The sequence below is a fragment of the Chelonia mydas genome, chromosome 2 (genome assembly GCF_015237465.2).
Source record: "Chelonia mydas isolate rCheMyd1 chromosome 2, rCheMyd1.pri.v2, whole genome shotgun sequence".
In the NCBI taxonomy this organism is placed as follows: Eukaryota; Metazoa; Chordata; order Testudines; family Cheloniidae; genus Chelonia; species Chelonia mydas.
Window position 1 is genome coordinate 186,992,257 of NC_057850.1, and position 23,763 is coordinate 187,016,019.

Genomic DNA, 23,763 nt, shown 5'->3' on the forward strand with positions numbered 1-23,763 from the left:
CAGCTGTGGCAGTAAAACAGAGGGAGAGAAGAGTTGTCTCAGGTCATTTAGCACTTTACAGATCCAAAAATCAAAACTTTAAACTCCATACAGAAGGCTATATGTTAGCTTAATTGTGTTATTCTGTGATGAGTAGCCTTTGTCACAAGTATCTCTTACTTACAAATGTAAAAGTTTGCTGTGTAATGAAGTATTCAGGTGACAGGTTCTCTTGTGGTAGAATTTTGAAATATATCCAAGTCAGTGCAATTATCTTCATCAGATCTATCCAAATAGGATTGCATAGCTAACACAAAAGTATTTCACATCCAGGGAAGTTGGCTCTGACAGAGATGAAAGTTGAATATCAACAGAAAACAAATTGACTTGAGGCCACATGACCTAGAAATATAGATTTTGAGCTTATTACCATCAGAAAACAATTTAAAAATAGGAGTATTACATTTTCATGATATGCAAGAAAGAGTCAAATATCTCAGTACATGTGTGAAAGTATCAGACATACAACCATGTAGTGTTCATTTTAATAGCTCTGTTACTATCATTTCAGTTAACAAAAAAGATCCATTAATACAGGACTACTGTTCTGAAGAACCACCAAATGGTAATCAGAGTTAATGCTGAATTAAAAGAATACACAATCACCATTCATCTTCATAAACTACTAATCAACAATCCCTGTTTCATGCCAAATGCTTTCTTAACAGCTTCTGAAAATAATTTAATTGAGATTCTTTATAAAATGAACATATTGTAATCTCATTTTATAGTATACATTTCCAAATAACTAGTTTTGTGATTGGTTCTATGGAAAAAAATCAGACATCACACTATATAATAAACAAAATTTAGATTAATTTCCTAGTAAATGCTGTGAACAGTGTATAATAAGCTGTCTTTGAAAAAAGATATGCCTTTGGAAATGATTAACTATTCTACTACAAGGACAAAAATGGTTAACAAGCATAAGGAATGGTACACTAAAAATTAAGTTCTAATACACCTTCTCTTGAAAAGCTGCAGATCCCGACTACATTTAGCATCAGGATACCTACTCTTAAAGATCTGTTTAATATAATTTTAATATAATGTACAGTTGGTTATGACATATTTCAACCAGACCTAGCATAAACTGGAGTGATGCTCTATATTCTGTCTCACTGGACAACTGCTGAATACTCGATAAGAAATGAAGAGGAAAAGGAAAAGGAAAATCATTTTTCATTGTGTCAAGCAATCAGTGTTGATGACCAAGTACAGATAATAGATACTATCTATTGAGTAATACATTGTAGAGTGCAAATACAGTAAATACTTTAAAAGCATGTTCACATGCTAATGCTCAGTTCATCTTCTTTTCTCCATGTGTTTCCTCCTTCAATGACTCAGCTGCAAGTTTCATTTGCTGTGAGGGAAAAAAAATGGTATCACACACTTGTTGCAGCATAATTTAAATAAAGTGAACAAAACAATAAGACAAGGAGTACTTGTGGCACCTTAGAGACTAACCAATTTATTTGAGCGTGAGCTTTCGTGAGCTACAGCTCACTTCATCGGATGAAGTGAGCTGTAGCTCACGAAAGCTCATGCTCAAATAAATTGGTTAGTCTCTAAGGTGCCACAAGTACTCCTTGTCTTTTTGCGAATACAGACTAACACGGCTGTTACTCTGAACAAAACAATGGAATCCAAAGGTAGAACTGAAAAAAGTATCACTTTGAATCTAATCAAATAATGTTTAAAATGACAAGAAATAATTTTAAATTAATTCAAACATTCCTTTGTAAAAAAAGTGAAAACACGCTGAGCTTACAGCATGCCTGAATTTTACAAGCGAGAGACAGGAACAGACAGTTTTTATTTGGTAACTGCCTGTCTTTCGAGATCTGAAGAAGCACTCTGTTAGGCTGAAAGTGTATCTTGTCTTACCAAGAGAAGTTGGTCCAATAAAAGATATTACCCACCTTGTCTTTCTCACTAAAAGACATAGAGACTGACAGTTCAGATTATATGTTAATTGCCTGCATGGTGAACAATACTTATACAGGTCTATGGACATAAGCAAACTCCTTCAAATGGAGTTACTGAGTCCTAGAGGTACCGCATGTAGATTAGTAAGGCTGCAAGTTGCAACGCTGGAAGAGTATATAAAATTAAATCTATTCTTTTAATAACTGGCCTTGTTTTCAAAAGGACTATGTGAGGAGTTAAATACAATTCTAATATTTACCTGCCATTTATAATTTCACTGACGTTTTGAACTAGCACTTCAGATTGATTAACTTCTCTTTGCTATAAAGTCTATCAAAAATATTTCATGGAGGTATTGGTAAATCACACATCTATAAAACTATATATTTTTTAATTTTAGAGGTGTTTATTCTTGGAGAATGCATTAGCCTTTTAGGGTGTCATTTTATGGCCTTTCTTTGAAAAATTAAAATAGGTGGTGAAGCTGTCTAATAAAACCTCTTTCCAATTAAACTAATTAATTTTTTTTAAAAAGCTGTCTCTCAACTGCACCTAACTTTTTTGGAAAATAGGTCTTAGATCTACTGTGTCCCTATATTTAATAACAAGGTTTCAACCTGCTCACATATCTATAATAAACATAGTTAAAACCTTGTTATGTACCACACCATAATATTTACTTCACCTGTAGTATTTCTGGCATTCTGTATAGTGAAAATGAGGAATGACACAGTAACTAGGCACTGCAAGTGTACCATACATTTCAACATTTGTTGCCCATTGTACAACTCATCCATGTTCTGTTTTCTGTAGCATGGTAAAGAGATTGTGTTGCTTGAAAGCTTGTCAGTTTAATTTATTAAAGTTACTATTTTCATGGAATTGCCAGGCTAGCACCTCTGCCTGCTGATAGCTCAGAACCCTGGGAACATGCACACTAAGCTGCCAGCAGGGCTGCTGCTAACAAGACCTAACTAGATGCTCTTAGTTCTCCTCCTCCCATGAGCAAGCCTGGCCCTTGCATCCTGACTCTATGCTGGCTTTGATTGCCTATTTGTTCACTTCTCCCACAAACGCCTTTCTTCTTTCTCCCATGTAACCTCTACCGCATGGAACCTCCCTCCCTAAACTAACCCGTAAAACCACCCTCTCATCCTCCTTTGAACTCCTTGTCAATATTCACTTCTACCTGACTACAGGGACTTTCAACTAATAATGGCTAGGCAGAGGGCCAATAGAGATTACAGATATGTTATTTATATTTTATATTAATATTTTAATGGCATGACCAGATACAATCTAAATGTGCACACAACTAACCTATGTAATCTGGCATTCCTATCACTGTTATCAGAAGTCCCTTAGTTCTACCTCTTCTTCTGTCTGCGTGCATTATAGCTGATGACCGTATTGTTTGTGTTTACGTAGCCATCATATCCTGTGACGAGAGGCCAGAGAGCATGCCGATATCAGGAGTGTAGCGAGAGGGGTAGCTTTGGATGAACATAATTCATGAAGAAATCTCCCACATTTAGGAACCCAAACATGCAGCCTTGGTATCACAGGGTCAAAAACTTATTTCTTTTCCATTTGTTTTGATAGTTATGTGATGCTTCTTCCTGGGCCATATTTTCAGGTACGTAAAATGGTGACCATGAAGATGAATTGTAACAAAGTAATTTTAGATAGGATGGAAAAATTAAATTACTTGGACATATTAATATTCTTTGTCATTACATGCTCCATTTCAAAAATGTGAATGGAATTTGCCTGTAGACTAAGCATCCGTCTCCTGACCAGGTAGTCCTGCAGGTATTAAAGAGGAAATAGCGAGCCCTACTGAATATAAATTTTACTATACTGAAATGTCTTGAATATTGTACTGTATGTTTTTCTCGTAAAATTATTGAAGTTAATTTTTTTTTTAAATTTTTTATTTCTACTGTCAGGCTTTTGAGAGACCCTACTGCTCAATGCATCACTATCATTGGGGGGCTTCCAAAGTCCCTTGGAAGAGAGTGTTAAACTTCATTTTATTCAGTTCCTTTTCTTTGCCAGGCAATCTGCTGCTAAAATAGATTAATTTACTCCCTGGTAAAAATAAAATCTGGAAAGAGGGCAGTGGTGGTGATGTGTGTTATTCCTGAAGCTACAGTTAAGGTTTTGTCTCCATTACCAGAGAGGGCTCAACGAGAAGCAAGGATGCCGGGCATCAAAAATATCTGCTGAGGGAAGTTGAAGTCATTATGTGCAGCTTCTCAGTAACAAGACTGTATGATCATTCAAGAGTCTGTGGAAGCAGAAAGAGACTGGATGAAGCTGAGCCAAAGGAACTGTTCACCTACCACCTGCAGTTAACAGGTAAAGGTCTCACAATATTAGAAAAAATAGAATTTGTGCACGTATACTAAGGCAAAGAATATTGAGAATAAATGCCATAAAGATACATTGAAACAAGTAAGAAATAACTCGCTATTCTTTGGAGAGAAAGGGGATTGAAAGATATAGTCAAAGCAAAGAGAACAGATTGCGATGAACCTAAACGTGAGGAGGGAGGAAAGGGGAGAAGCTAGTTGTATTGAGTTGCATTTTTAGAATTCAAGAGTTCACAGTCTTGAATTTAGCATGACTTAATTCTAGATGATTCTACAGACAGGGAAAGAGAAAGAGACCTGAACGTTAAAATACAGAAAACAATCCCATGATAGAGTAACTTTTAACACAATCTCTAAAAGATTACCTAGCCATGCACTTGCCTAATCGTTCAATGAGTGAGTGTTTTGCAAATGCCAATGTCCTAAAGTTTAAGCTGTTTTCCTATTTAAAATAAAAAAAGTTTGATTTTATCAAATATGTATAGAGTGGTATAAAGACAGGAGAACATATAACTAAGTGTATAACAGTACTATCACAAAAACTGGAAATGAATAAACTGCATGTGTGTATAAAAAGCACAATGAAAACATTTCTGCTCGAAGCTGTGGGCTCATCAGTTGAAAATGAAAGAGGAGAGGAGAGACCTAGGTGTGTTACTTGATGACAAGATGACTATGAGCCACCAATGTGATATGGTTGTGAAAAAGGAAATGCAATCCTAGGATACAGAAAGCAAGATATTTCCAGTAGAGATAGGGAAATGCTAGTCCCACAGTACAAGGCACTGATAAGACCTAATTTGGAATATTGTGTACAGTTCTGGTTATCCATGTTCAGCAAAGAGGAATTTAAACTGAAACATGTGCAGGATGATCAGGGGAATGGAGAGCCTATTACCAGCGGAGACTAAAACAACTTGGTTTGTTTAACTTAGCAAAACAAAGGCTGAGAGGAGATATGATTGCTCTCTATAAACACATACAGGGTGTGGGAGGAGGGGTAAATACCATGGAGGGAGAACTACTATTTAAACTAAACAACTATGCTGGCACAAGAACAACTGATTGTGATGACGGGTAGGATGGAAATGATTTAATTAATCTTAAAATAGAGCTTGATAAATTTATGAGGGATTGTATGATGCAGTGGTTCCCAAACTTGTTCTGCCGCTTGTGCACGGAAAGCCCCTGCTGGGCCGGGCTGGTTTGTTTCCCTGCTGCGTCTGCAGGTTCGGCCGATGGCGGCTCCCAATGGCTGCAGTTCGCTGCTCCAGGCCAATGGGAGCTGCTAGACGTGGTGGCCAGTACGTCCCTTGGCGCACGCCGCTTCCAGCAACTCCCATTGGCCTGGAGCAGCGATCGGCCGAACCTGCGGACGCGGCAGGTAAACAAACCAGCCCGGCCTGGCAGGGGCTTTCCCTGCACAAGCGGCAGAACAAGTTTGGGAACCGCTGGTATGATGGATTTTCCTACAGTGGTAGAGGGCTGGGCTGGCCCGGCCCTGGGAGTTCTTTCTGGTTCATGTTTTATGTTCCTAAAATCTCATGCTTCAGGGCTTCAGCCCATCACCTGTAGGGTTCAGGAAGGGAACCCCGGAGGTGTTCTGATTTTTTTTTTTTTTTGGTCTTCTTTCTCTGAAGCTTTAGAGATGGCCACAGCGGGATGGGACACTGGCCAGGGTGGCCTGGTGCTCTGAGGTGGCACTGAGTATTCTCTTTCTCAGATGCTTGGCCGGTGTGTCTTGCTCATGTGCTTGGGATCTAACTGATCATGATCACCATATTTGGGATCCAGAAGGAATTTTCCCCCATGTCAGATTGGCAGGTATCTTGGGATTTTTCCACCTTCCTTTTCATGACATGGGGCACAGATCACTTGCTAGGATCATCTGGATACATCTCATGAAATCAATGCCTCCAGTGCAGGGTCCTCGGGCATTGGTACATCTCAGTCTCTCCCCCTCTGCCTGTGGCAGACAATAGTCTCCAGAAGGCTGTAATACTTTGGTCTAATTTCGGCTGATGAGTTTAGTGCTTTTGTGCTGGTGGTATTTAGTAGCCTGTGATATACAGGAGGTCAGATTAGATGATCTGGTGGTCCCTTCTGGCCTTAAACTCTATGACACCGAAATTTTAGTTCACATTCTATCCAACAAAATTGGGATGCCAGGATTTATTTAATACAGAAGAACATTCAAACTTTGCCTCTTGTCTTTGCCTGCCTGCAGTCCAAATATGCTTAGCATGGTATAAGCTAACTACAGTAAATGTATTTTTTAAATTTCTATCTGCATTTCCATCCAACCTATAAGCAAAATAAAATTAGTTTGCTGTACAAATATTTATTTGTTTTCCCCTAGCAACAGTGGAAGAAAGACCATAGCTGAATGATGGGATTCAGAATCCCTCTCTGTATCCTTGCTGATTCATTTATTTAAATAAATGCCTGATTAAAACTAACGGCAACTTAATTAAAGTGACTTCTATCTCTAATGTAAAAGCATCAGAAAGATACAGAGAACAGTAATTCTACCCAATTCATGACTCACCAAACTCAAAACTAATTCACTTACACTGGAGTGACTTTCTTAAATTCTCAGCATTATTGACTCTAGTTTCTCTGATGAAAAAAAATATCCAGAAGTCTTTGTCCAGTTCTGGACCTATACATCCTAAACTTAGCTGAAAACTCATTTCAAAATGGGGACTTCAGCTCTTCTGATCTAAGATACAGTACCATCTCTGCCACCACCTCTTTATATATTCCGTAGCTATCAGGGAGGCTTAACTTCAATTCCAGTACTTCCTATGGATTTATAGGGACATGGCTGAGGGCACACTGAAGTTCAATGATGTTCTGGTAAAGCCAGGATCTTCATGTCATTTTGGGTTGAGTTGTGTTTTACCAGCTCAGACTCAGAGTACTGGGGTAGGGGATCATTTGTGGCTTGAGAGGAATCTCCCTGGGCAGGGAGACCTCTCAGCTGATGTTGACTGGCTGGGGAAACAAGGCAGGGAACAAGCTCTCGCTGAAACACCGTGGGCACCAGAAACTGGCCACTGTGGCAGCTTGCCAGGGGTCCTTCATTGCACATATCTGTTCCCCTGCTGACTGACCTGAGACATGCTACTGAAGAGGAACTGAGACAGTGCAGGAACTATGCTGGGGGACAATTAATTCAGGTATCTATTAATTATAACCCCCCCCCCACAAACAAAACTATGGAAGCTCCTTGGGGGAGGCAGGGTGATGGATGCAAGAAAAGGAGCCTTTTGTCCAATCCAGGATTTCCTCAAAGTGTTACCCAAACACCCTCTCCCTGCCAGATGGAGACCAACCTGCAATAGATGCAGAAGATGGAAAAAAATCCAGAGGAAAAGAGCCCTCAGAGAGCTAGTGAAGAAACCTCTGCCTCTGAGCATGGCCCAGAAGACAGGGGAGCAATATCAATGAAGTTCACTGAGAGCACAGGGGGTTAATGGGGAGGAACTTCTTGCCCATTTCTGAGACTTGGAAAACATGGAAAAATCCAGCAGTTCCAAGTTTGACTGAACAGCAGATTCCTATCATTGAGAAGATGCCATCACGCTTGATGACTTAAAAATCGTGAGCTTTTAAAATGTACCTCTGCTCAAATAGTTAATAGCTGCTAATCTGATGGCTGTTAAATGGACTATCTGAAATACCTTGATGGTTCTCAGTTTCAGTTCTGTGCTCCTGATACTTGATTACAGCCCCAAAACCACAGCTCCTCTTAGCTTTGTTGTTTGCAGTGTTGCAGCCATGCTGGTTCCAGGATATGAGAAAGTCAAGGTAGGTGAGGCAAAATCTTTTATTGGAGCAACTTTCAAGTTGGCCCAATAAAAAATATTACCTCATTTACCTTGTCTCTCTCTCTTAGCTTTGTTGGCAGTCTCAACAGAGAAGCCAAAGATCAGTGTGAAGGCCCAACTCCCTTCTCAACCATAGACATAGTCCTTCAAGGAAGGGTGAGAGAGGAAGTTTGCAATACTTCAGCTTATACTGTAACTGTTGTATGGACAAAGAAAGTATTTAAGTCCGGGAGACTGCAAATTTGGCACATTTCTCAAGCATTACATTTCCATGAATATTTTAAAGGAAATCATATAAATAGACCAAGTTTATCACTCCATGGAATCATCACTGAAGGTGTGATACTCTGCTATGTAATCTTTTCCTTCCTTCTCTACTCAGCAAAGATCCAAGAACTTTGTGGCTAAATCCAAAAACTTTAAAAATTGTATTTAATTAAATTACAGACAGAAATGCTGACACGGTACAAAAAGAGTCCGCAGAGTTAATTTTTTACCTGGTGTTTTAAATAATGCTGTAATGTTTAATTTTCCTCTAGCCAGGAATCCATTTTTTCTTTAGGCCAACTGAAAAGGCTTGGGGGAGGGGAAGTGCTTGGCTTGCAAGACTGTTTTAGTACTAAAAAAATCTCTTCTCTCCTCCAGGATCACTAATTGACTCACTAATAATCTTGTGAATTTGAATGAACCACCTTCCCCCTCAAAAAAGTGTGAAAGTGTGGAGATCAGCATACTTCCAATATCTGTTTGCAATCATCATCATATGAACATAAAAATCTTGATGCTTTTAGGCAAAGGTGCCAGTTGTATTTGATTACAGCTGACCCTGAAATAAGGGGCTTTTAAATTGTGTAATTTAATACTCAAAACAATACAGTATGTTGGCAAAAGGGCGATAGTTACAGATATAAGCAAATACAAAGAAAGGCACAATCACATTATAAACCTGGATTAAAGAAAAAAAATGGAGCTGCAGGGCATTTTATTATAGCAGTGTCCAGACTTTCCCCACTAAAGGCTTCATTCGAAACTTACCCTTAATTTGCATGTTATGAATGGATTGCAGCCACCTTTATCTTTAATATCAAAGTGCAGATCCTAGAAATAACAGGTCCCAATGTGCAAACTCCCTGTCTTGCTGTAAAGCAGCATATCTTGATCAAGATGGAATACAATGGGATCTGTAGTCTCATTAGACCACCATTATAGAGCTCTTTGTGCTATTCTTTGACTAACTGCATTACAAATACAGGAAATCTGTGACCTTTGTATAATGGGCTTCTATATTTGTCGATGTTCACATCACATATTTTTCACACACTTAGTATGCTCTGATAAACCATCCTCAACGTTTCTGTGTGGTTTTACAAACCACAGCTTACATTTTCTTCAGAATGTTCAGATGCATTTTGTATGTATTACCTCTGTTTTTTCCACTTACACATAATGATATTGCCCTTGTGCATTTGTTGAGCTCTATGCCATAGCTATGTTATGCTTCATAGCAACATTACATTTTCCAATTTTCTTTTTGCTCTTTTGTTCATAATCTATACTGTAGTCAGGTCTCCTACAGTTATTGCTACCGGGTCTTACACATTTAAACAGAGGAAAAGGGGCCTCAGACAACAGTTCAGCAGCTAAATGTGGAAAAGAAGATAAAATTACCTGAAATAGCTAGAAAGAAGAAAATCAAACTGCTGAGCTTGTGCACATTATAGGCCACACAACCTCACCCACCCACTCCTGTAATAGACCCCTAACCTCTGGCTGAGTTACTGAATTCCTCAAATCATGATTTAAAGACTGCAAGTTACATAGAATGCACCATTTACACCGGTTTAAATCTCCGTGCCCCATGCTGCAAAGAAAGGGAAAAAAAACAAATAACCAGGGTCTCTGCCAATCTGATCTGGGGGAAAATTCCTTCCCGACCCTAAATATGATGATCAGTTAGATCCTGAGCTTGTCAGCAAGACCCACCAAGCAGATACCTGGGAAAAAATTTTCGGTAGTAATCCAGAGCCCTCCCCATCTAATTTATATAGCCAAGGATTATGCTAGCCCTCATAACCACAGCACCGCATTGGGAGCTCATATTCAGTTGGTTATCCTGCATGACTCTTCCATCTTCTTCAGAGTCACTGATTTCCAGGGTACAGTCCTCTCTGTCGCGTAAATTACATTTAAGAAGACTTGCACCTTGATGACTTTTGGACTAACTTCACATCTGATTTAATCAGTACTGCCAAAACCAGTAACTTTGTGAAGCTCAAGTTAACAAAAATAATTATCAAAAAAGCAAAACAATAGAAGAGAAGTAAACACAAAACACAACTTTTCAGAGAAAAAAATACAGAGGTAAAAGATGAAAAAGCTCTGGGTAGACAAGAAAACAGATGCAGTAACATAGCTAATCAAATAGTTGTCATGAGACATGCCTTCGCTGTCAGCAATAGAAAATATCGGGTCACCAGAGCTGGCAACCAAAGCCTTGGTTATGGGATGCCTGCAAGTCATATACACAAGGTATGGACCCTGAAGTGGGGAGCTGCTGCAACCCCACATTTAAAGAACTACTCTACTTTTTTTGTTTTATTCACATGTAAATCATTGCGTAATAGTGAATGTAAAAAAAAAAAAACAGTGTTAATGCAACATTACATTTGAGAAATTGAGTGTTCCAAAGTCAGGAAATGCGAAGTTCAGATGACGATACCTTTATGGCTTTGTATTTTATATCTGATGAATGAAGCCTTGTGTCACTATAGACAAAACAATCTATGTTTGTAACTGATATTTTGTAGTTTCCTTTTGATCTACTGTATAGTATCTCTGAATTAAATTACAAAGTATGAATTAATATTCAGTAGCCTATTTTTACTATAGCTGTTAGTCTCTGCTGAGTCATCTCTATTTTGGCTAAATAGGTAATTTGTTTTCACAATATTTTTAATTCATTTCTTGCACAATATGTGTGTTCAACAAAGTAGCTGGAAATCAAAGAGCAAGAAAATATACAGTGTAACAGAATAAGTTTAAATCTCTCATTAGGATTGTATGCTCTAAGCATGCTTGCAGCATGAGAATTACTGTTGGCTGAGTCTGCTCTCTTTTAGGTCATGTGATTATGTCTCAGCCAATAGGCAGCCAGTCAACAGATTCTGGAACCAGAAATTATTGACCAGCAGGGACAGCAATGATACAAAAATATTCAAAGTGACATGAACCTGTTTCAACTAAACAGACTTGTGCATCAATCTAAAGGTGCAGTTTATATATGAACTATGATCACATGAATGATCTTCTAGTGATTTTACATTGGGGTCAACTGGTTATTATGACAAATCTGTTTTTCTCATCAGCTTTGAATAAAACTGACTACTAGTTTGGACTTCAGCAACTAAGGGACATTGCCAGATGTGTCGCTGACAAATTGAAAGGAGATGGCAGGAGAGTTTGCACTGTGCCTGCCAGCAGCTCCATTTTCTCTTCCCCCTTCCTGCAGTTAGTTCTTGATAGGCCTACCGTGGGCATAAGCTTCTCGAGTTCTTGGCACTTGTCCTGAGGAAGAGACTTAACCAGGACAGAGACCTTCTTCCAGAGCTTAACTAGACCTTTGGTGATGAAGCCCTGGGTACTCCATGACTTTGAGGGCTGTAGCTGAGGAATGGTGAACCCAACATTTGACTAAATCTCAGTACCAGTGCTTAGGATTCTTGGGCAAAGCAATGTGAGAGCAGCTGGTCTTCCCTCGAGCCATCTCTGCCTCAATCACCAGCCGCTCACGTGGAGGGCAGGAGATGCAGCTAACAGAGTCTTCTGGGAGAATATGCATTTTATTTATAGTCTTCGAGAGTGTGCATACTGTGTGAGCTGTCTGACCATCTTTTTCAAAAGCTGATCCAAAACAGAGTTTAAGGGCTTGGTAACCCCTTTTAGAGTTTCTAAAAATTATGGATGATCATTTTCTAACACAAAAGGTATTGTATCCAACACCAAGTAATTATTTTGGACCTCATTATGATGGATAAAGATGAATTAATTACTGGACTGGAAGTTGGTGGTCTTAGGTACCAGTGATCATGGTTAAGGCTACATTTTAGTCACAGGTATTTTTAGTAAAAGTCATGGACAGGTCACAGGCAGTAAACAAAAACTCACGGCCTGTGACCTGTCCATGACTTTTACTAAAAATACCTGTGACTAAAACTTGGGGAGCGGGGCTGCCAGAGGGCGTCACAAGTGTTGGGCGGTCTGGGTGATGGCGGGAGGAGGTGCACAGCCCGGAACCCCAGCTGGTGCTGGAGGGGGGAAGGGCGGCAGCGTGTGGCCTGGGACCACTGCTGGTGCTGCGGGGGGCGGGGGGGGGGGGGAGTTGGCGGAGCCGCAGGCTCCCTATCTGGCTCCGCGCCTACCCCCACAGCAGCAACATCCCCCTTGCTCAGCTGCTAGGCGGAGGCATTGCCAGGCAGCTCTGTGCACTGCCTCCGCCCAGAGCGCTGACTTCGCAGCTCCTCCATGGCCAATGGGAGCTGCTAGGGCGGTGCCTGCAGGTGGAGGCAGCCACTTCCAAGGAGCCCCCCAAGTCAGCGCTACCCAGAACCCACCTCACCCCATCCCATGCCCCAACCCCCTGCCCCTAGCCTGAGACATTCAGATAGGTGAGCACATTTGTTTTTAAAAATTATTATTTAATATTGTCAGTGCAAAGCAAATATATAACAAAAACAACATCCTAACACTCTCCTTTTACCTTTGAGAGCCTGGCATTTAAAAAAAGCCATGTTAGGATTAAAAGTGGTTTTAATTTAAAATTTATATTACCATAGTATTTATAATATATAGCTTTATCATAATAAAGTAGAAGATATGTATTTTAATAACATTTGTTTTAAATTATCTGGTGAACAAGAAATAGCATCCTATCCATCTAAAAGTTCCAATAAGCAAGGAATCATAAATTAGCTAAGGAAAAGATCTATTAGGTCATTCAGTCCTTTCCCCTTCCCTTTGCAAGCTTGTTTCCCATACTATATTTTCCCTAAAGCATAATTTCTAGAACTTTCTGCAGTCTATTTTTATTTGCCTCTAAAGGGACTATTTCCTCTGGGGGACTATTCAACAATCTCATAGCTCTCAGTCAGGAGAACTTTGGCTACTTCTAGTTCTTAGATATTTTGCAAATTTTCTGAAGAAACCTATCTTAACATTTATAAAATACAGTCAGGGCTTGGCTGCAACTGTTCACAAACCAAAAATAGCGCATCGAACACCATTCCTCCATTCATCCAAGACAGTTTCTACAAGGTGAATTCCCACACTGCCAAGAGAATTCTAATCCTCAACTTGGAAAGACTACTCCCTCGATAGATAAGAGGTCATTTAGTCTCTCAACTAAATGCTGTGGTACTCAGTCCTAATCAGATACAGTCAGTTTATTCAAATTGGCTGTGGTGTCTTTATGATGTGGTCTACATATACACAAGGGGCACATCTGCGGGTTACCAACTTCCCCTTTTCATTTAAAGCATACAGTCAGATATGAATGGCATTCTTAGAGGAATACAGCATATTGACTAAAAAGCATTTATGAAAGAGAAAGAACGAACTTTGAATTGGCCTGCAGAGCAATTTTTTAAAAAAGGTAAAATATGTGAACTTTGTAGTTTAAAACTCTGTGTTTCTTTTATATGGCAAAAATTACGGATGCTTACTTGGTTCTAAAATATAGTGTGATAAATATATATGAAATGAATAGCATGCAATTTTTAAATATAATTTAAAATTACCAGTCTAAGGGTGAAATCCTGGCCCCATTAAAGTCAGTGGCAAAACTTCCATTGACATCAATCCAGCCAGAATTTCACCCTGTTTACAAGGCTATGGTAGGACAAAACATTTTGTGCACGTTTTCCAATAAAATGGTGTGAGGGAAACCTCTTCTGCAATAGCCTGCTAGCTTCTTTTGTTTGGAAGCTATGCAAGTGAAAGGATTTAGAGTTTTGTTTATATTTGTAAAGCTCCTGTCTGCCTGAATCTTTCTAGAACTATAAAGTACTTTTGATAGTTACTTGAATAAGGTAAAGTGCAGCAATGGAATGCTCTAAATACAAATACTGTTACTTGATGTGTCTCTTTCAGTGCTAGATCTGCACTGCCACTATAGCCCTCACAGAGAAGTTTCAGACTCTCTCTGTCTAGCACTAGCAACTATCCTGCAAAGTTTTAGCATCTTGTGAAATTATGTTCTAGGGAAGACAGTGTGATGGGTAGTTAAAGATTTTAACAGATACTGTCCCATGTCAAACGGGTCTGCATTTTTTAAGTGACTGTGTAACATGAAGAACAGGCTGAATTAGGGTTGCCAGAAGTCCGGTTTTCAACCAGAATGCCTGGTTGAAAAGAGACCCTGGCAGCTTGGGTCAGCACCTCTGTCAGGGCCATTAAAAGTCCAGTCAGTGGCGCAGTGGGGCTAAGGCAGGCTCCCTGTCTACCCTGGCTCCATGCAGCTCCTGGAAGCAACCAGCATGTCTGGCTCGTAGGTGCAGGGGCAGCCAGGGGATCCGCATGCTGCCTCCACCCCAAGTGCCGGCTCTGCAGTTCCCATTGACATGCTGGCTGCTACAGGGAGCCGCCTGAGGTAAGCGCTGCCCGGCTGGAGCCCGCACCCCAACCCCCTCCCACAACCCACCCCCTGCCCCAGGTCAGAACCCCCTTCTACACCCTAAGTCCGTCCCAGAGCCCGTACCCTGCACCCCCTCCCACACCTCAACCCCCTGCCCTGAGCCCCTTCCCACACTCCAAACCCCTCGGCCCCAGCCTGGAGCCCCCTCCTGCACCCTAAACCCCTCATTTCTGGCCCCACCCCAGAGCTTGCACCCCCAGCCAGAGCCCTCACCCCTCGAGCACCCCAACCCCCTGCCCCAGCCTGGTGAAAGTGAGTGAGGGTGCAGGAGACGGAGTGACGGAGAGAGGGGGGATGGAGTGAGTGGGGGTGGGGCCTCTGAGACGGGGCAGGGCAGGGGACGGGGCAAAGGTGTTCAGTTTTCTGCAGTTAGAAAATTGGCAACCCTAGGCTGAACATTTAAGACTCACAGCAGAAAGTAACATTTTTATGGAGACATACGCAAAATGCTGGTGTGTGTACTTTACTCTGATTTTTTAGGTTGGCTTCAGTGCTTTTAAAAACAGCGTGGTTTTTTAAAACAATGTGTAAATGAACAACCACAGAAGGAGAATAAATTCTATCTAGATCAAGGGCTGGATTGGAAAATAAGTAGTATTACTCTTTTCAACAGTCTCTATTTTCTTTTCTATTTTCAAGCTTTTCTTCCTGTGTACACACCACTCACCAAACCCATTACTTCAGCATTCCACAGCCACACTAACTATATCAGGTCTTCCCACCTTTCTTACATATAGTGACATGAATTTTAGATTAAACATGATCACTATCAAATTAAGACATTAATAAGCAATTAACAGCTTGATATTTAATTTTAGTAACATTTCATCATTTATAGTTTTAAATGATCATTTATAATTATTAAAATTATAATAATTAAAACATATTACAGCTTCTACTTCTAAGCAAAGCCAGAACACTTGTAAAAATGCAAGATGCCATAATTAATAATTTCCTTTAAAAAAAATTAACTGTCTATGCCTCCTGTCGCAGTGCATACTGTTCACTCACCTCTATCCATTGACACACACAGTGACACCATGTTTCTCAGACTCTTTTTTTGCTGTCTTTTTAATTGTTTTCCTCTCCTTTCCCTCTTCCTACCATTCTTTCTCTGTTTTATATTCTCTGTCTTTCCCCCATTTCTTTCTCTTCTTTTTCAAGTTTTTTTACTTCCTCTCATGCTCCCTCCTGATTTCTTCCCCAGCCCATTTCCTGGTTGCTTCCTTGCCCTTCTAGTTGCACTCTATTCCTAATCCCTTGTTGCTTCCTCCCAACTGCTCTGCTCTGCATCCACTTGCAGTAGTAGGGAAGGGTCAAATTCAGTGGCATGAAAAGTACTGTGATCGCTCTGCTAAGCAGGACACTTATGATTCCTACCAACCTCCTCTCGAGTGCACATATCTTCCTCCTGGCCAGGCAGAGGGCAGAAACTCCACAAAGACATTGAACCAGGAAGTGACCGGGCACTTTTGGGAAGCAGCTAGGGTGACCAGACAGCAAGTGTGAAAATCAGGACAAGAGGTGGGAGGTAATAGGCTTCTATATAAGAAAAAGCCTCAAATATTGGGACTGTCCCTATAAAATCGGGACATCTGGTCACCCTAGAAGCAGCAGCAACATGGCTAGCCAGAAGCTGCAGGGAAGAGAGATGCAGGGAGAAACCCAGAGGGAACTGCATACAGAGCAGGTTGCAGCAGAAGCCAGGGAACTGCTGTGGAGTAGGGTGTGTCTGTCAGACACGCAGACGGGACCAGGGTGGTGTGGGACTTATGGAGAGAAGCAGAGGTCGGACAGGAAGCCAGTGAAGAGGGACCCCAATGACAGCTAACCCACTAACTGATCCTGGCCTGGAAAGCTGCAAGTTCCTATTTGTTTTGAATAAAGCCTGGACTGGAGAGGGCACTCCAGGAACTAGGCCTTAAAAAAGTTCTAACCCTCAGGTAGACTGCCCTTGAGGGCCCATACAAGAACTGCTGTTGATCCCTTTGACCTGTAACTAGTTAAGCCACTGTACCCTACAGTATTTGCAACCTTCCCTTTCTTGCCAGGCCTAGTAAAACACCCTTTCACTTGAGCCAAGTGTCTGAGTGGTTACTATGGCCCACCAGGCCTAGTGCTTACAAGGCCTAGTAAGCTGAAATGCTTTCAGCTTTTGAATTGTGGGTGCACACTGCTGAGCCACTATAACAATTACAGCACAAACAACCCTCTCCCTGAAGCCTATGTGCTGCTCCACTTCAAAGTGTGAAAACTGTTGCACTTTTCCTTCTCCTCGCACTGCTCTGCTTATTTGCTCAGAAGCAGTGAGAAGGGAAGGAGGAGCAAAATATAATGAAGATTTAACCCCCCCCCTCCCCAAAATCAACAACCCAACACTTTTCGCTATTCTACTGTTTGAGTACCTGAGGATACATATATAGAAGAAAGTAGCAAACTGGAGCCAAGAAAGAACTGTTAGGTTATACAGACCTACTGGCTCAATCCAACGTGTTCTAGACTGACTTTCTTCATTTACATTAGTATGGATTAGAGCTAATGGTACAGCTTAGGTTGAGGAATTAAGTATTAAGATTCACGTTCAAATGCCATAATAATTTACTGCTACCAGACCATGAAGTTTAGGTTTGAAAGATTTCTTATGGACTACAAAACACTGGCATTATGTACAGACCATGGCTTACAGATACTTCATTGCTGCAATTTCCTTTCATCACCTTTAACTTAAATATAGTAACAAATATATATCTAACAGGTAACACTAAACATCTGAAAATGTATCTAATCAGCATACCACTATATGACTGTTCTATGAATTACATAATGTAGGAAAACAGAGGAGACTGTATATTACAATTTGTGTTAGAAAATGTAACTCTTGATCTGTAAATTATGTTGGAAACGCCATCTAATATAGGCGGTTTCATCTGCTAAAATTAAAAAAAATACCAGTGGTTGCTGTCAGAGGGCTTTAAATAAATGTTTCAGATATCACATGAACTTGAATCAATACAGTGGATTAATATTATCCAGTGAATCACTTAGCTAATTCATTGTGAATTTATGTGGTGTTATAAAAAGGCAGGTGAATGAATATTTCCACAGGTCCTTCAGGGCAAATTAAATAAGCAATCTGGGACAAAACAAATAATTACAAGATTTTCACAAGCTGCGGAAATCTATTTTCCGCACTTTGAGCCTGATAATACGTCAATGATCACATGTACAGTCTTCCTCTTTTGGCACTATTTAAGTATATTGGAAACAATCATAAATGAAAGAATAAAAATTCCATGTACCATTTTAGAACCAATGGAACTCTTCAAAATGTGCCAGTTACTAATAACAGAAATTTACAGCTGTAGCCTGTACTTCCTCAGTAATCTGAGCAAAGCTTAACACTTCTCAGACATAAAGGAAGAATGTAATATTATTTTCTTTATTAATAGGAAGTGAGAGTAACCAATTAGCACTGCAAGTACAAATACTAAAAAAAATGTACAAAACCAAAGAGAAAGGGAGTCATAGGTGATGATTTAGAATATACCAACGTGTAAATGCAGTCACATTCACATACAAATGAAACAATAACTAGGACACATGTAAAGAATGTAAGAATAAATGAGGCAGAACTTCGGTGATATGTAAACTGATCAATATTATTGTTATTGTTTGCATTTTGGGGTCCACTCTCAACATTATGAATGAGAAATTCTTTACCTGATCATTTTCTGTTAGCAGCTTCCCTCCTCATTCATCACTAATGTGGTAATACATCCCATTTGTGGAATTCGGAGGAGGTCCAATGTTGCTGCTGGAGGCTCGAGGACTAAGCCCTGCCTGTCACCTCAGTCCAACAGAAGAGTTCTCTAAAGCTGTAGAAATTCTTCAGCGACCAACAATTAACATTAAGACAACTTAATATACAAATAACCTTAAGGCAAATCATATGTCAAAAATTTGGACAAAAATTTCAATTTGTTTCAAATTGTAGTTCGGTAATTTACCAGACTACCAGAGAGAGTTGAATGAGGAGAGAAGCTGCTAACAGAAAGAAAATTATCTGGCAAGAAATTTCTCATTCTGCTACACAGGTTTTGTAACAGGAAGAAATAGAAATTCCCCCCAAATAGAGCAAGAGCCTTATAATTTAAGGAATTATTTTGGGAACCAACCCAGCATCTTATTCTTCCCAATGAATGCCTCTGCAGAGGAATGGAAACTTGCTTTGCAAATCTTCCTCACCTGAGGCTCATACACTTTTCCCCCACAATGCCACTAAGAGACATCGTAGAGAGAGCCTTGACTTGTTTGTAAATAGTTTCCCAAGGGCCAAGCATGCCAATTGGTGCAGGATTTTAACATCTTGTCAGCAGCAACTCTGAGGCCCTAAGGACCTGGCATTTTGGATAAAATAAGATGCACAGGGTACAATTGGCGCATATACTCCACATGCTTGAGATATATCTTCAGAGTTCTAGGCATGTCTATTTATGCCACAAGTGTCCAAAGGAGTGTTGAGAATTGGAACAAAACAATGTGAGAACTATTTCCAGTAACTGTGGAAAGAAGAACTTATTTGAACAAAAGCGTTTCTTGATCTACATGAATAACCTGTTCCTCATGACAAAACAAGTGTGATTCTTGTATGGACAGCGGAACTAATTCGAAAGACTGTCTTTTGGACGTAATGGCAGCTAGAAAGGTCAGCCACAGACTTATCTAATCTGTCAGTCTGATTAAACTTGACACATGATGATACTCAAATGGGAAGTCAGTTGTACCTGCCTAAAGAACCCAGCTAGACCTGGCTATTCCTACTTTTCTGTACTGCTTGGTTGTACGACTCCAATCAATCATCCTGGAGAAACCAAGTGTAGTTGAGATCACCAGAACTTTGTGCTGGTTATTATTATTTCTACTATCGTGACATCAAGAGACCAGAGCCTCATCACAGTACAACACAGTACAACTAGAAAGACAGTCCTTGCTTCAGAAATGTAATTTTACTAGATCAATAAATGAAATATCCTGGTTGAATTCTGTCAGAATATAAAAAGTACTGAGGAGGCTAATGGAGAAACCCTGATGAACTATACTACTCTTCCAATGCTCGGCAATGTTAACAACAAGTTGTCCTGGTCCAGATGGAAAAGGATTCCTTCCTTACAAAGTCTGGGGTTTTCTGTAGGTGTAATGGAAGTTCCTTCATTATCTATCAAGTCCAAAGGGCCTTCTGGGCCAGTAGCAGTCTAGAGAAAGTCTTTTGCTCTTCCTTTTCCTCTTTTCTACCTCCCTTATGTGAACTATCTTGAAATGCAGCATATTCTTATCTGCCTAGGACATGAATACTTTTTTTTTTATTGCCACAGATAAGCTCTGACCTCTGCTTATTCCCTGGTTTTGGAAGAGATTTCATCATTCATGCATCTATCATAAGCAAAATTCTTGCTTTCTTCTAATGGGAGGTAGGAGAAAGCTTTCTGTATGAGCACCATAACAGCTCACTATAGGTTTTCTTGCACTTTCTTCTGAAGTAGCTGGTACAGGCCATTGTCACAGACACAACACTGTACTTGATGGACTACTGTTCTGAACCTATGTGGCCATGTCTATGTTTTTGTTCAGACCACTGATACAGCTATTGAAGTGAACTTAAAGGATATGTACTCTGAGCTTTGTCTTATAGGTACGCACCCTCTGCTCCAAAGCTTGCTTCCATAGTGTGTATGCAAGGGTCTACAGAGGAAAAAATGTGTTGGCTGTCAGCATGTTATTTGTATTAACCTGCCCACAAAGGGACATTTAGATGTGATCCGGGAATGACACCTAATTTTCCACTGTGTTCAGTGAGTGGGTTCCATGTTCTCCAAAGGATTTCTGGAGGTGCATTGTTAAAAATCCCATTCAGGGATTGACACAGTGGGCGGCACCAATAATCTTGGCTGTTGGAGGTAACTGGCTACAGATGATCAGTGCCAGAAAATGTCTGATGCTGTGAAGTTTTGGATCTTTAAAAATCTTTACTGTGGTTATAAAATTATGGCCAGAGCCAAGCCTATTCTGACCCCTGAGTAAGGAATTCTCTACAGTGATTTTAAAAGGTTCTTGATTTAAAAGGAGGTGGCAAGTGGGTCTGGGCACAGGACAATGATTGGAATGTTATCCATGAATGGGTATTGATGCGTGACTTGCAACCTAAGCCTCGCTGTCACTACTAAAAGCCATTTCTTAGGACTCTTGGTGCAGAGGGCGAATCACAAATAAGAGCCTTTTACAGGAACTGTAAACTCTGATAGACAAAGATAAAAGAAGATTTGGATTTCAGAAGAATTTTGTTGGTTTGGAAAGAAAATATATATAAGCTTTGTTGGGAGTTTCTGCTCCAGATTTTCTCCTCTGCTTGGAGAACAGCCCCTCTTTTAATACCCTTGGTGTTGGTAGTGACCAACAGAACGTTATAGTGGCTCTGACAGGGAGGGTTGAGACCCCTCTGCAAACTCAGCAACTAATTTCTATAATGTCCATATAGCTCCTCACCTGTAAAATTGGAATGCACAAGGAATATGTTTAGGAAAACTTGTTGCTACTCATGAGTGCAACGTAGCTTCTTTGTAACCACTGACTTAGGAGTCATTGCTCTTGCCCAAAGTCCCATCAGAATCTAATGATCTAAGTACAAGTTCCTTGCCTTTAACAAGCAAGCAAGGAACTTGTACTTAGATGTTGAACCACTTGCTTGCACCTAGTAGGTTTTCCTTTGTAAGCACAAGAAAAACATTTGGTCTGAATGGCTATAGCTGAGGCTTTGAAACTACTGTGCAGTGTCCTCACTCTTATGGTCTATGCGATCTTTTGGAAGGGAGTCCCCTTCTGAAGCTGTGACTATATTTTTCACTGGTTGAGCTACTGCTGCTGCAACCTTAGGTTTCAAAATTTATGACATTTCTTTATGTCTTATATAACATTTTAATTTAGCATTTGTTTTTTGTTTGTGGGAGGTGTGGGTTTGTTTTCTTGTTTTTGTTTAATTGGGATGGTGTGTGTGTCACTTCCCCTAGCGGTTTGTAGGAAGTAGCCCGCTGTTCATCCTGGTCTGGGGTCAACCAGGAGTAGTGCTAGTAGATATACCTCAGTTGTGGGAATAGCCCACTAGATAGCCCCAGGAGCATGGAAGGACCCTGCCTGCTTCCGCAGGCTGGTTAGCACCCATATAAGAACTATCATACTGCGGCTGGATTAAACCTTGTGGAAGCTGGTGGGTTTTATAGTCACCTTTCATTCAGAATAAATATCAGAAGCCTTTAACCTCCTTTTTGGAATAAGATAACTCACCACCCAAAACACAGGCCACATGAATGGCCAAGCAGGAGCTAAGTCTTGTGGGCAGAGGGGTTTCACTGGGGACTGGACGCAAATTCAGTGGGTTGGTTGTTGTTGTTCTGGTGGTACTGAGTGTGAGAGAGTGCAGCTGTAGACAAATACCACAGAAGCAAACAAGAAGGCAGCCAAAAGCCAAGGATAGCCAGAGAACCACTTGTAGCGTGACTCTGAGAGAAAACCAAGAGAGTTGTTTGGGCAGAGTGCTGGTGGGAAAAAGAGACTTGGGCAAGGAAATGATTTCCTGTTGTTTGAGTCCTAATGTGTTCAGGAAACAGGACTTTGAGTACATCATTTGTAAATAACAAGATTTTCACCAAAGAAATACCTCATTCCATCATCAATTTATCCTCCTAATGAAAACAACCCACAAGACCCCTAATTTTAGTTAACCACTCGGGTCAAAAGGCATAATAGTACTTGGGGAGACCCGCTACCATTCAGGGCTTTACTCAGTAAAACAGGAGTCATTTTGAACAAGAGAGGGGATTTCTTATTTACCTCTTTGTAATCACACAATGGTGCAACTGCATAAGGAATGGAGTCCTCAAATGCCTCTGTTCCAGCCACAGACTGCATGAAGTGCTCCTTATGTTTTACATGTGGTTACAGCCTACGGAGAGGTGAAAGGGTGGAGAGAGAGACTGCTTCTTGCCTTTCCGACTGAGCCCCTTTCCCTTTGAGGTTCCAGGGCTGAAAACCAGACAGATACCATTTCCATTATGCTGCAGTCTGAGGCAGGGCTTCAGAAGAATAACAGACTTCTCTGCTTGCCTACACATGCTGCAAGGTGGGGCAGGGGCAGTGAGCCTGATACAGAGCCTCTGTGAAGAAGCCCCAGCAAACACTCCCTCCAGGGGGAAAGACAAAGAAGAAAAGGTTCAAACCCTGATTTTACCCAGTTGCTCATTAATAACACTAACTGTTGCCTTAGGAAGTGGACAGTCTTTTTGGGACCTAGAGTATTTTGAGGGAATCCTTATGTACCTAGTCAAGCCTCCCATGATGGAGTAACAGCTTCAGGCAGCATTTGAGTCTCTACATGCCTATCTGACTCAAAGCCCATGCCCTGACACAGTGAGGGTTGGCTGTTTCTGGCTGCAGCTCACCCTCTCAAGTCCATACCCTAGCAGAGTGTGAGTTAGCGGCTTGTGGCTGCAGGGCATAGCTCAGCCTCTCAACCCCATACCATGGCAGCATGAGGCTTGTCAACTAATGTCTGCAAGGCATAGCTCGCCCTTTGAGGTTCCGCAAAGGTGCCTGTAGAACCTTTTGGATTTATCCGGATGCTTCCAGGGCTTCTCTGCTGCTGTGATGGGGGGCAGAGGGAGCCCACTCAATAAATACTGTCCCATAGACACCAGTGTATTGAGGCTCTGACCCGCTGGTAATTCCTCACCTCAGGAGTGGGAGAGCAGAGCTAGAAGTTGTTTTCCTGCAGTAGTGACTTTATTCCAAAGTGATAAAACAAAATGGTCAGGAGTCACTGAACTGCCAACTTGTTCTGCTGCCACTG

The 23,763-nt window shown here is 40.8% G+C and overlaps 1 protein-coding gene across 3 annotated transcripts in view; it reads right to left on the reverse strand.

The window, feature by feature from the left end:
* Window positions 1-483: 483 nt before the first annotated feature.
* Window positions 484-23,763, reverse strand: part of ANO10 (anoctamin 10) — a 237,346-nt gene continuing 214,066 nt past the window's right edge. For all 3 annotated transcript variants that reach the window (XM_027822503.3, XM_037890359.2, XM_043540867.1), the window contains one exon: window positions 484-1,405. In XM_027822503.3, coding sequence (XP_027678304.2) covers window positions 1,343-1,405 — 63 coding nt within the window. In that variant the 3' untranslated portion in view covers window positions 484-1,342. The remainder of the gene's footprint in view (window positions 1,406-23,763) is intronic.